This window comes from Nicotiana sylvestris, chromosome 5 (assembly GCF_000393655.2).
Source record: "Nicotiana sylvestris chromosome 5, ASM39365v2, whole genome shotgun sequence".
In the NCBI taxonomy this organism is placed as follows: Eukaryota; Viridiplantae; Streptophyta; class Magnoliopsida; order Solanales; family Solanaceae; genus Nicotiana; species Nicotiana sylvestris.
In genome coordinates, this window is record NC_091061.1 from 161,224,389 (window position 1) to 161,237,405 (window position 13,017).

At 38.6% G+C, this 13,017-nt stretch overlaps 1 protein-coding gene across 1 annotated transcript in view; it reads right to left on the reverse strand.

The window, feature by feature from the left end:
- LOC104224977 (uncharacterized) overlaps positions 1–13,017 on the reverse strand; it is a 92,165-nt gene that overhangs the window by 2,569 nt on the left and 76,579 nt on the right. The window contains exon 3 of the mRNA XM_009776716.2: positions 1,139–1,166. Within this exon, the coding sequence (XP_009775018.2) occupies positions 1,139–1,166 (28 nt within the window). The remainder of the gene's footprint in view (positions 1–1,138; positions 1,167–13,017) is intronic.

The following is a 13,017-nucleotide window of genomic DNA, read 5'->3' on the forward strand; positions in this document are numbered from 1 at the left end:
TTGTAAAATCAAAAATTTCCAAAGAAAGCCTGCTGTGCGTAGTTACTTGAAAACTTGACATACACAGTTGAAGGCTAATTAAAATTCCAAGAGGACCAAGACAATGATCAGAAACATGTATTACTGATTGCATAGACAACATTTTCGTAGTTCTTGATTAAAATGTTGAATTGCACACTAATGTAAAGAGATTAATTACTACAACTGTGTTTTTACTTCCAATTGTGAGGTTTTAGCATAGATAATTAATATGCTCATACTCACACAGGTTGATAACAAAGTAACTCATGAAATTAACGAACTGACAACGCTTCCAGACAGACGCAATGGGAGATTTGCAATATATATAGACGATGTGAATATCTCACATAATGATATTATTCAAGTTATAACATCTTTATGTTCCGTGCATTATGTGTATAATTTCTTTACATCATCATGTCAAGCCTATATAACATGAAATTCCCCATAGTAAACCTAATTTAATTTTAACCTAGAAAATATAGTAAATAACCTAACATAACCAGTTAAGATACGCTGTAATTTAAATACGTTTTACACTGATTATAAATGAACTCCAAAGCCAAATTATACACTGACAATAATTTAAACTATCACTATTATTCCTGCTCTTTTGTTTATGATTTGGCTTCATAGGCCATAGCTGGCCTAGTCTACGATTTGAAAAATTGAAATTACAAAACTTATTATTTAAGCTCGTGAAATTCTTTTTCCACAAAGACAATATAACCAATTAAAAAAAAAAGAGTTAACGACACGGCTTTCGGGGAATAAATATATAAATGTAATTTGCTCGTGGATGTCCTAATCATCATACTTTATTTAATTTTATAACCACCAACATATATTTTAAGTCATCATCTACATTGGTTAATTTAAAAATAAATGTGCACTAAACACTCTGATTCCAGCACAAATGCTTCAAAGACATGAGCACAAATATAAATATACGAGATGTCAAAAACTAAATGCAACATTTAAAAGAACCATTCTGAAACAAATACCTTAGTTCAATTCATGGCAAAATAAATACGACTCACTAGACAATAAAACATAAACAGAAAATATCAAAATAGTATTATATACTTACTAAATAAACTCATTTGCGTCTTCATGCTCGTATTTTTGAAACTTTTCTTTTTTTTCTTTTTCTCAATAAGTATTCTTCTAAGTTTATCTGCAAGTGTTTCCTCTCTCATATATTCCTCCATATATTGAAGAGCAGCAATTGGGGGTTTGCGCAATAAAACCTTAAGTGGATCACCGTTATTTAATTCGAGACAAGATATTTGAAAAGATTCACCAGTAATAGTACAAGGAAACTTGCCAACTACAAACCTCTGAAACTTACCAGTGGAAAAATCATAAGAATAAATAGGGGTGAAATTAGAATCATCATTATTATTAGGATTAGCCAACATTATCTCACCTGTTGGAAGGTTACCAATAATGCACCAGCGCTCTATATGACAGCTAACCTGAAGTTCTTCAGGTAAGATGATGGAATGATTGATCCAACAATTCGATCCCTTCAATTCCCAGAGATTCAATTCTTGTGTAGTTATGGTGGCGGCGGTCAGACATCCCACCGCCAAACCTCCCCTTAACTTCACTATTCTGGTATCTTCAACTGCAAGATTTTGATGATTTGCAGCAGCAGGTAGGGAGATAGTAAAGAAATGATGCTTTCTAAGGTTAAACGCCAGTATTTTCAGTTTGGAGTCGTCGCATTCAACTAACCAATACAAAGAGTCATTTATCCAAACACTTGGTGTGCACGACAAATCCATACTTACTTCAAGATTATGAGTAGGCAGCAGCTTTATCCAGTTGTACTTTCTGTTTATAGTCTTAATTTTGGTTTTGGTTTTGATCGTGTCCACTCCTCCTAGGGTAAGAATCTCTAAGAGATTAACATTATCACTATCGAAGAGGCCGCCAATCGTAGGAGCCAATAAAGGGATCGAATCCTAAACGAAATTGAGTTTCATATTTATTAGGGCGGAAAAACGAGGGGAGTGGGAGTTCCATTGTTTCAGTAGTGTAGGAATTGCAGAGAGTAAGATCACCGGTTGGAGTATAGAAACAAAAGAGGCCATTAATAACTTCTGTGAATCCAATTTCAGCAGTACCGAATTGCTGCTCGATAAAAGGAGGAGGATGAGGAGGGATATTAGTAAGATTGAGCCTTGATAGGAACAAGGAGCTAGAATTGGAGATGACGATCCCAACGTTGCGGCCGTTGTGCAGTTTCATGAATTCATGTTCAGAGATGATTGAGCTTCAGGTTTTTGAGACAGGCTTGTATCGGTACAGAGACTTCAATGGCAGCCATAACAGAACCTCCGTTACTATCTCTTCAGGTAACACCGTTTCGCCACCCAACGATGAGTCACGTGCCAATACCATTGCTAACTGCCGTAACCGTCGCCGCCGTGCGTCTCTACTTCTAGGTTTTTCTCCTAGTTGTAGTTGCGAATAAAATAGTTCTATACAACCTATTTATTATTAATCAAAATTATTTTAAAATATTATTTCTATAGTTACTTTTTATATTTTATCGTTCTTTCTTTCTTTTAGTTAATGCACGATTCTCTATTCTCAACAATTTTTTTCTTCAATCTCTCTCTCTTCGAGCAAGATACGTCCTTATAATATGGCCGAATCCTACATTTTCTTCAGATTCCTCGATAGCAAGGAGGGACTCGTCGCTCTGAGGCTAGGGTCACTGCGCGGGGAGCAAAAACAATGTTGGGAGAAAGAGAGGAAAGACGAACTTTTTCTTCAAAATCAGATTCCTCCGTGCAAGGAGGGGCTCGTCGCTCTGAGGCTAGGGCCACTGCGCGGGGAGCAAAAATAATGCCGGAATAATCCGAGTATAGCATGGGTACTGTAACATGAACGACGAATACCGCAATATTTTCTATGTCGGTGAAGATTTGAGGGTGGGGTTTTTTGTTTGTCTCCATTTTTAGTTTTAGTACAATGTATACAGTATTTTGCTTGGCCAAAAAATTCCATCACATATAGTGATACGATACATTGTATTCTGTACAAATTCACGCAAACACATTGTATTTTTATATAAATATCTATTTTTTGCCTGTAGTTATGTATTTCGAAGGTCTGCATTTTTTTAATACAGCTGAATATACCTGTATTTATACGTACAGTATGCATGAATACATGATATAAGCATTGAAATACACTGAATACAAATATTGAAATAGAACAGAATATAAACAGTGAATACATTTAATTTTAAAATACAATGAGATACAGTAAAATACACTGAATACAAATAAAAATACAGTGAATACAACCAATAAAATATACTGAATACAACAGTAATAACATGTATTAGGAATAACTAAAATACTGTTAATACAAATATTTGAATACATTGAATAATAGTGAATATAGTAAATGCAAACATTGAATCTAATGAATGCAACAATAAATAAATAAATAAATATTGAAACACACTAAATACAACAATTATATACAACTGAAAAATCTTTCTAATATAATGAGGCGTGTAAGAATTGATTTTGTTGAGTTATATTAGGAGTGTATCACGCTAATTGATCCTATTTTCGTTGTTAGACAACTGGGCAAACCTATTTTAATTTAAGGTGATTGCCATTTCTGTATTCATGAATACATGGCGCGAATACATGTGAATACAGTCGTGTACAACTGTAACCCTCTATTTTTTAGGCGACTTTTGCTACTGTATTCATGAATACAATATGCAAATACAGCGAATACACTACCGTAACAACCGAATAATAGCTATAAGAAGTAATTATGTATATGGTAGCTATAGGAAGTTAATAACCACTAAGCAATAGTGATTTATGAATTTCTCTTAAATTAAGATAAGTGCATATTATGGACTTGCATACCCCTTAAAAAATAATAAATGAAGTACTTAATTTACTATAATGCCCATAGTAATTGATGCATATTATTAATGGATTTGAGAAAATAATTTGAAAAGTAATTAATAATGTGGGTATAACAGGAAAAACAAAATTGTCTTCTTTTGATATGTTAAAAGTAAAAGTAAAAGTAAAAATATATTTTTAAAATAGTGAACAAGTAAAAGTGAACGAAGGGAGTACTAATTAATAGGAGTAATATATTTTAGTGGTAAGAAAAAATATGTCTATTCATTCGATTGGCATAAGCACTGAATTTTGAAGTGTTTACCATAAAATTATTAGCATGGAAATACGGGTCATACATTAATTTGAGGTGAATTAACCAATAGGCTCATAAAAAAATTGGTCCATGAATCTGAAACTTTATTGCAGCTGAAATAAACGATAGCTTAGAAAAAGAAGTAAATGTGTTTACTCTTAAAATGAGTAACAATTGAATTTGTTCGTGGTTTAAAGGATGTATGTTTTAATTTAACACGAATGATTTAAGAACAACAAATAATAAAATTAAGGAGAAACAAAACGATCAAACCAAACGTGATGGAACAATTAAGCCTGGCTTTAAGTTGAATTCTGAAACTGGTTCCGATCAAGCCCTCGAGACAGGCTCGGTTGCAACTCAAGAAATGAGTAGCCAAAGAACACTTTGAACAAGAGCTAGAAGACAAAAAGAAATTTTATTGCTTTGATATGCGTGCCAACAATGATTGAAAATGAAAAGGTTTTCCCCGTTATAGAGTAGGGGAGTTTTAATCCTAGTACAAATCTAAATACGGTAAAAATTATTCTTTTTAGTAAATTATGATCCGCAGTTGATATCGAGAGAGATTCGTACCATAATATCCGGTCGATGGCGGATAATTCGGCCCCTCGTTCGTCCTCTCTAACCATCTTTCCTTTAACCTCGATACTTTATTTTGCTCGAGCTTGATTTCTCTCATGTTTGGCCATGTCCGAATCTTGGTGCGTCATTCGTCTCCTCGGGATCTGATCTGGGGAGCCCTCGGCTTTACTTGAGCCTATGTCAGACCATGTTGTCTTCTTATTTCTCATCAGAAAATGGGGGTAATTTTATCCCCAATTTTATCCGTACACAGATAGTCCCCCACTTCTCAGAGAGTAGATTTATAGGAATAACGAGAAGTGATTACATGACTCTGGTTTCATCCTCCATACGCCATAAGCAAGTTGAAAAGTCGCCGAAATATCCCATCACTCGTGTTGTTCTGACTTCGTACACGTGTCAGCCGCCAGTTGACCATCTTCGGTAGGTTGCGAATGCGTAACATCACGCATTCATTGTTTTTTTCCTATAAAAGCTCCGGTTTCCTTTTTTCACTTTTCTACTTTCCGATTTCGAATCTTCTTGAGTTACCCTTAGATTTTCTATTTGTTCATCAATCTTACAAATCTTCTTAAATTGTTCACCATATCTTCATCTCTTGTCTTTAAACCTTCATACTTTGCTTTCAAATCTTCAAACTAGATCTTCAAATCTTCATATCAACCTTCAAACCTCATATTCCTAGATCAAGATGGCTAAAATCTCAAACAGTGCCTCAAAACACTGCTCCTTCAAAATCTACCTTAGCCGCAGACATCGAGGCAACCCTTCCGGTAGCATCCTCTGAACCTCCTCTTATAGAATTTATCCCCCAGAGGTTGCTCCATAGATAATGATTTTAAGGTCAAAAAATCCTCCAGACAAGGAGATCGAGGTGAGAAGGCATGGAGGTATGTCTACTCAATCACTGAGGAAACGCTCCAAGCGGTCCGGGAGGACTGAAAATGGGAAGGCAAAAATGTGGCCGTTTCGAGTCCCGACGAGGACATCACGACACACGTGGAAGGATACTTAACTGTTTCTATGTATCCCTTCATGCTCGGTTTGAGGGACACAACGGTCCTCGATTTCTATAAGAGTACGAGATTTGCCTCGGGCAAATCCACCCCTCTTTTTGGAGGATCGTGACCCTTATCTGTCACTTTGCCAACAACATGGAAGAGACACAGTTCACGATCGACTATCTACTCCATGTCTACAGTCCCCGAATCTTTCGGGGGAGGGAGGGGGTTAATCAAGCTTTCCCGACGGGCAAAAAAGACTCCCTTATTGTGCATAGACGAGGATAGGGACCGAGGCTGGCATGGGAGGTTTGTTCGAATAAAGACCGAAGATCTCATTCCCTCCGAGTTCTTTCCATTCTCCGAGAAGTGGAACTCAAAACATAAGTCCACCTCTTCTTAAATTGTCAAAATACTCCTTTGGATTTACTCCTTTTTCTCATTACTCGTTTTTTCTGAAATGCAACTGTCGCCCGAGTCTCCAATACAGTCCCCCATTTTAGGGAATGGATCGAGGGAATCGACAAACAACTTACATATTCCGAGCGCGAGTGGCGCAAGCTTTCCAAAGGCTAATAGGAGGCTCGTTCTCATGGTGAGTTTCCCTCTCTCCTAGTTGAATTCCCCATTTATCTTATTATTTTGACTAAGCCTTTTTCTTTCACAGGTTTTCCCAAGACCACCAAACTTTGGGCAATTACCGAGGCCATGGCCTTGTCTTCGTCCAAAAAACTCTCCGTTTCATTGCAGCCTACTGCCAAAGCTACTGCCAAGGAAGAGAAAACAAAAAGAAAAGGTCTGCTGACTCCTCAGACGCTTCCGCCGATGCCAAGAAGAAGAGGATTGTAGTCAGGGTCAAAAAGAGTACCAAGAAAAGTACTTGTGCTAGGGTCCCGAACCTTGAAGCTCTTTATCGGCTCAAGGACTTCCTCGAGAATGATGACATGGAGTTCGTCGGTCATGAGCCAATCGACACACAGGAGCTGGCCGCCCCGGAAAGGAGGGGGAGATGATCGTAAGGCTGAATCCTCCTTAGCTCGGGGGCTCGATAAGAAACATATGACTATTACTCCTCAAGAAGCTCCTCCGGTTCTGAAAGAGGCCATCTCGAGAAATGCCAACATCATTAACTTCCCAAAGTCACAATCTCATATGGAGCCTTTTTTAGATGGGGCTCAGGCTGTCGTAGAAAATAACCGACTAAGGCATCTCGGGCTGTGGACAAGGCCCTTCATTCATTCTTTGAGGGCGTAGATATTGGTTTACTAGAGGACTACTCCGGCTTGGCCACCTGGAGATCCCAAAAAAGGTCGTGCAACCAGGGCCAGGTGGGCCGAATTCCAGCCCAAAGCTCGAGAAGCAGTTTCCCGCCCCTAGTGTGGACCCTGACTGGAAGAAGAAAAATACTAGTATGTTATCTGGGCCAGTCGGAATGGCCAGCTATCTCCGTTCCTTGGTGACCGAAGAAGACCAAGTGAAAATGAACAAGGTGGACGTGTCGAGCCTCTTCAAAGAGGCCCAACATGCACTAGATAGGGTATGCCTTCTTCCCTTTGTGTCTTTACAGAGTTCTTTTTGCCTTAACGACATTTTAACAATTTTTCTCTCTTTATGTATCAGGCCTCGGTGCTTCATCATGAGAGCTTACACCGGGCCTGAATGGAGGTGAGTCATCTTGAGTTCGAGCTCAAGGAGCAGGTCCGACAGAAGGACATGTTCAAAGCTCTTTGTGAGCAAAAAGATGAAGTCCTCAGGGATCACCCCATCCTCCAAGCTGAGATGGAAAAAGCCCAAAAGGAGGCCTTGAATGCGAAACAAGAGCACGCCCTTCTAGTTGAAAAGGTAAGAGCGTTTGAGATCAATAACGAGAGGTTAAACGCAGATGCTAACGTTGCAACCTCGCAGGTCCAAGAGATGATAAACCTGATCGACCAACGTAGGTCCAAAATGGACGAGGTTAAAGCTTCAGCCGAGGAGTTAATGGGCAAAATAGATCTCCTAGCCTCGGAGCGAGATGCCACCAAAGTGGACCTGACATCGACCAAAATACAGCTCCGGATGATGAGAGAAAAAGCTGACAAATGGTCTCGGTTGAGAGAGAAGCTCCGGGCATAACTCAACTCGGCCATTATAGAACAGGATGCTTTTAGCCAAGAATACATGCATTGAAGTCCAAATTATAGGCGGCTTCGAACGAGGCATCCGAGGCTCCGGAGATGTTGGTCCAGTACAAGAATGACGTAGAGGTAGCCGAAGCCCGTGTAATAACAAAGGCCAAATATGTGAAGTGGCTATCTCGGAGAGAGACTCTCGAAAAGATCCAAGCTGGGGGAGTTGACTTGGTCGTCGAGATTGAGGAGGCGAAGAGGCTCAAAGACGAGGCCAGAGCGAGATACCAGCCCGATGGTTCTGGCAACTAGTCGGGCTCTGACTAAGACTAGGAAATAAATGACTTGGTTTTTTTTCTTGTAGCTATATATTTTGTATTTTGGGGCCATTTCATAGTGCATCTGTAAATACTTTTTGGTAAATATATATAAAAATTTTCTCTTCATAATATACCATCGATGCTTTAGCATAGAATTTGACATTGCTTAAACTGTTCATTCCTCCAAAGCCCAGATGAGGCCTGCATTAAATAATAACTCCGAGTTTCTTTGAATTCGGAGGACTCGATAAAAAATGGAGTGTTTGCCAAAACACTCGAGTGATTTTACCGGACACAACTATCCTTTGTCGAAGTTGGCTCTTTTCATGGCTGTAATTCGAGACCGAGTAACTTGACCGGGTCTGAAGTAATATTTCATGGATTAAAAATGGGTAAGGACCTTACTTTTTTATGCACAAACTCAAACGTCTCCGAGCTGTTTATATGTTCTGGTTGAAGCTCTGGTTGAAGCTCTAAAGGCTTCGTCCCTTAAGTTGGCTATGGCCTTTTGTGTTTGGGCCTTGCCTTGTAGGCTCGGTGCCTTAGGGATTTAGTAGCCCAAATATCCTGATCTTATTGTTGGGTAGCAGTCCCTGGTTCGGGATAGCCCGTAGGATCAGAGAATTTTGAATCCAGTATTTGTCCAAAGTAACTTAACGACAATATTGTTTATGCAAACGTTAAATGACAAAACACAGAAGGCAAATTTCTTTTATCACTTTGAATGTACAAAATCTATCTGCCATGGCGAGAAGAGCTATGCTGGCATAGTTCATTTGATCATTTGTTTCTTAAAATTAATCCTATTCAAGCCTTGGCTTTCAATATCGAATAGGAATGCCTTCTAAATTCCGAACTTAAGACTTCGGTTCTTGACTTAGGGGGTGATGGCCCCCTATTATTTGAGATAGAATTTTGAGGGCTCGAATATTATTGTTCTGATATGGGTGATCTGCAGTCTCCAATCTTAGACCGGTCTTCAAAACTAGGGTAGCACGCTTACTGTTGCCTCATTAAAAACCTTGCCATAAAACCCATTTCGAGAAAAAATCGGTCCAAGGGAAAAATAGTGCAACACGTTCTTTCAGACCTAATCCTTATATTTGACTTCGATTAACTACCTGCACGGGTTAGTTCAAAGCGTAATAAACCACAAATAAGATTGTGTTCATTGATGGTAGGCTATAATCTCGTATTTTAGTTGCTTATTGCACTCTTTACTGCACTTTAATTGAGTTTGAGCTTTGATCGCTAGTGTTTTGCATTAATTGCATGTTTTATGCCTTATAGGAGTGATTCCGAGTGATGTAAATGTTATGGAGCTAATTCGAGCTATTTGGAGCTTTCAAGTCTGAGTAAAAGCCCAGGGATTAAGCTGGGATCGCGTTCGATGGTCGAGAACCACATCTGGATATCAAAAAGTCAAAAAAACGTCGATGTTTGAGAAACTTCCATAGCCGCTGCCTTATTTTGCTGCTGCCTTCAAAGCACACACTCCCTGATAAACTCCACTACTGCCCCGCCTGGCACGTCACCCCATGCAGCGCACCTGTGCATTTATTACAGAGTAACAATCCTATTTCGGCTAGAAGAAGGTGGTTTCATTTGGGCCCGACCCTATTTGGTATAAATACATGTAAAATATTATTTTTAGGACTTTTGACATATCTAAGACTTAAGGAGGCTAAGTAGGAGGTGGAGAAGCAAAAGCACAAGGATTTCATTATTCAATCCTCACTCAAGACATGAGTTTGGATCTTTTATGTTTTCCTTTAACTTAAAAATATTTGTGATGAATTGCTCCATGTCTATAGAGTAGTTCTCTTTAGGGTTTGATGTATTTGGTGTATTGATCTTTGTTTGTGGGTATTAACTCTAGTTTTATGTATTGAATCGCTTTGGATGTTTTAATCGTTGCATCTATATTCACTTGTTAATGTAATCGACAGAGGCATAACTTGTGATATCTTTGCGTTCTATTTGTCTGTTGAATTCATTAATTATTCTTAGTAATCGGAAGAGGCTAGTTGAATTATTGATTAAATCTAGTTAGGAGGATAATCGAGAGAGGTTCTCCTCAAGACCAATCCACTACGAATTCTTGCATATCCTCACCAGGCTTAACTTAGTTCATCTTGTGAGGTTGAGAGGAATTTCTACTAAACGGTTGAACTAATAATTAAGTGAATTCGAGAGACTCACTTAAACATTAGAAGTGAATTATATAGAGTTAGATCTCGAACAATTATCTTGCACCTATATTATCAAAACCCTATATTCTCCCATTGATAACCTTCTTTGCTCATTACTTGCGTCGATTGTCATTCGTCAATAGTTTAGACTCTTAGTTAATTTTAGTTTTAAATCACATAAATCTCAATTGTTGATAATTTTTGATAGCAATCTAGCTAAAACTATGATAATATTGTTTAATTCCAATCCTTATGTATATGATATTATATTATACTATATTTGACTAGCAAGCATATTTAAGTGTGTGTTTTGCGCTCGTCAAATTTTGGCACCGGTATTGGGGATTGACAATCAATCGTATTTAAAATTGTTTGTAGTGCTAGTTCAGGAATTTTTCTTTTTCTTTTATTTTTCTATTTTTACGTGTTGGTGTTTCTTGACTGTGTGTAGGCTACAAGTTATATTGGTGCATGACTTGATCTTCTGGGAAGGACGTGCTACCATATGAACCAAAAATCGAGAAACAACTGCGACAATTGAGGAAGGAACGAAATCTCCCCGAGAATATAGAGAAGGTTGGGCAATCCTCAACCTAAGAAAATATGGCTGGAGATGATGATAATGTAGATTTGGCTGCAAGTGCGGCAACCCAACAAAGAGAAAAAGCTGCACGGGATGCCGAGAAAGCAGCTGTGAGAGATGCACAAATTGTCTATGAAGAAGAGATGGCTTAGATAATTGCTCAGAATCAACCTTTAGTTCCAGACCAGTTTGGAAACATAGCTCCCGGTGCCGGGAGACCGCTCGGCGATTATGCTAGACCGGTCTACAACTAAGGCTTATCAAGTGTGAGACCACATCCAGTTGCAGCTAACAATTTCATGTTGAAGCAAGGGTTGCTTCAAACCCTTCAAAACTGCCTTGTCTTCATAGGGAAGCAAAACGAAGATCCAAACAACCATCTAATGGACTTTGAGGAGATTAAGAACACCTTTCAGTACAATGGTGTGTCACAAGATGCAATTTACTTAAGGGCATTCCACTTCACACTCAAAGATGATGAAAAACACTCGCTTCGAAGCTTGCCTGATGGATCAATTCAAACATTGGATGAGATGACTAGAAAATTTCTTGATAAATATTTCTTATTAGCTAAGACGGGCAAGTTTAGAAGAGAAATCCATAACTTTTGCCAGAATGAGACTGAAACTGTGTTTGAAGCTTGGGAGATGTTTAAGGAGATAGTGCAAAAGTGTTAACATAATGCGATTGAACTCTGGATGCAACTCCAGGACTTTTGGGATGGATTGACACCGGCCTCGCACAGAAAGTTGAGCAATGTAGTTGGATGCCCATTGATGAAAAAGACTCCATAGGAGATATTCACAATTCTAGATGAGTTATCTGAAGATGCAAATCAGTGACCCTCTAAGATTGCTGAAAGAAGAAGATCAACTAGTGTTCACCAAGTTGATTCTAACACATCTGCGCAGGTACAACTTGATGCCATGCCCAAAGAAATAAGGAAGCTGACCTTAGCCCCATTACACCATGAGCTTCATACAGTTGTGATATTTATAGAATAGGATACCCTACTCATGAGTGTCAAGCTTCAATGGAGTAAGTGAATACCATGGGTAATTATAACTTCAATGCAATGGGTCAGAAGCATCCTGGTTTTTCATGGAGTTAACTTGGGGGTACTGCAAATTCATGGAAACAAAATAACCCCAGATTTCAGGGACAAGGAGCTCCAGGCTTCCAAAATTAGTAGAGGCCGCAGTTTCTACCTTAATAGCCAAATCATCCTAGGCTGGAAGATCTAATAAAGTCATTCAATGTCAAGACAGATGAGAGATTAGATGCTTATGGTGCAGATATCAAAGAACTTGGCACAGGTTTGCAAAACTTGGAGAGACAAGTGGGATAAATTGCAACTATATTGTCTGAGAGAATCGCAGGTACTCTGCCAGCTGATACTGAAAAGACAACTATATTGTCTGGGAGTTTTACTATACCTTGATCTTTAGGCACTATTAATTTTGATAAGTTTTTATGTGATTCTGGTACATCAATTAATCTAATGCCTCTGTCAATTTACAGGAAACTAGAGAAGGAGATTAAAGAGATAAAGTAGGTGCCAATATCTTTGCAGTTGGCAAACCACATGACTATAACACCTGAGGGGATAATGGAAGATGTGTTAGTTCGGGTGGAGAAGTTCTTATTTCCTGTAGACTTTATAGTGGTGAATATGGAGGAGAATAAGGAGATACCTTGTAACGACCCGACCGATCGTTTTGAGAGTTAGAGACCTGATCCCCTATTAACTGCTTCCCTATATCTTTTTCTGCTATTGTGACTTGCCGGGAGGTTTCATTTTGGATTTTGGAGTATTTTGGGACACTTAGTCCCTAAATAAAGCCTTAAGTTTTAGAAATTAGACCATAACTGAAATTGTGTGAAGATGACTCCAAAATGGAGTTCCATCAATTCTATTAGCTTCGTTGGGTGATTTTGGGCTTAGGGCTCGTGTTCGAATTGTGTTTTGGAGGTCCGTATCTTATTTAGGCTTGAAATGGC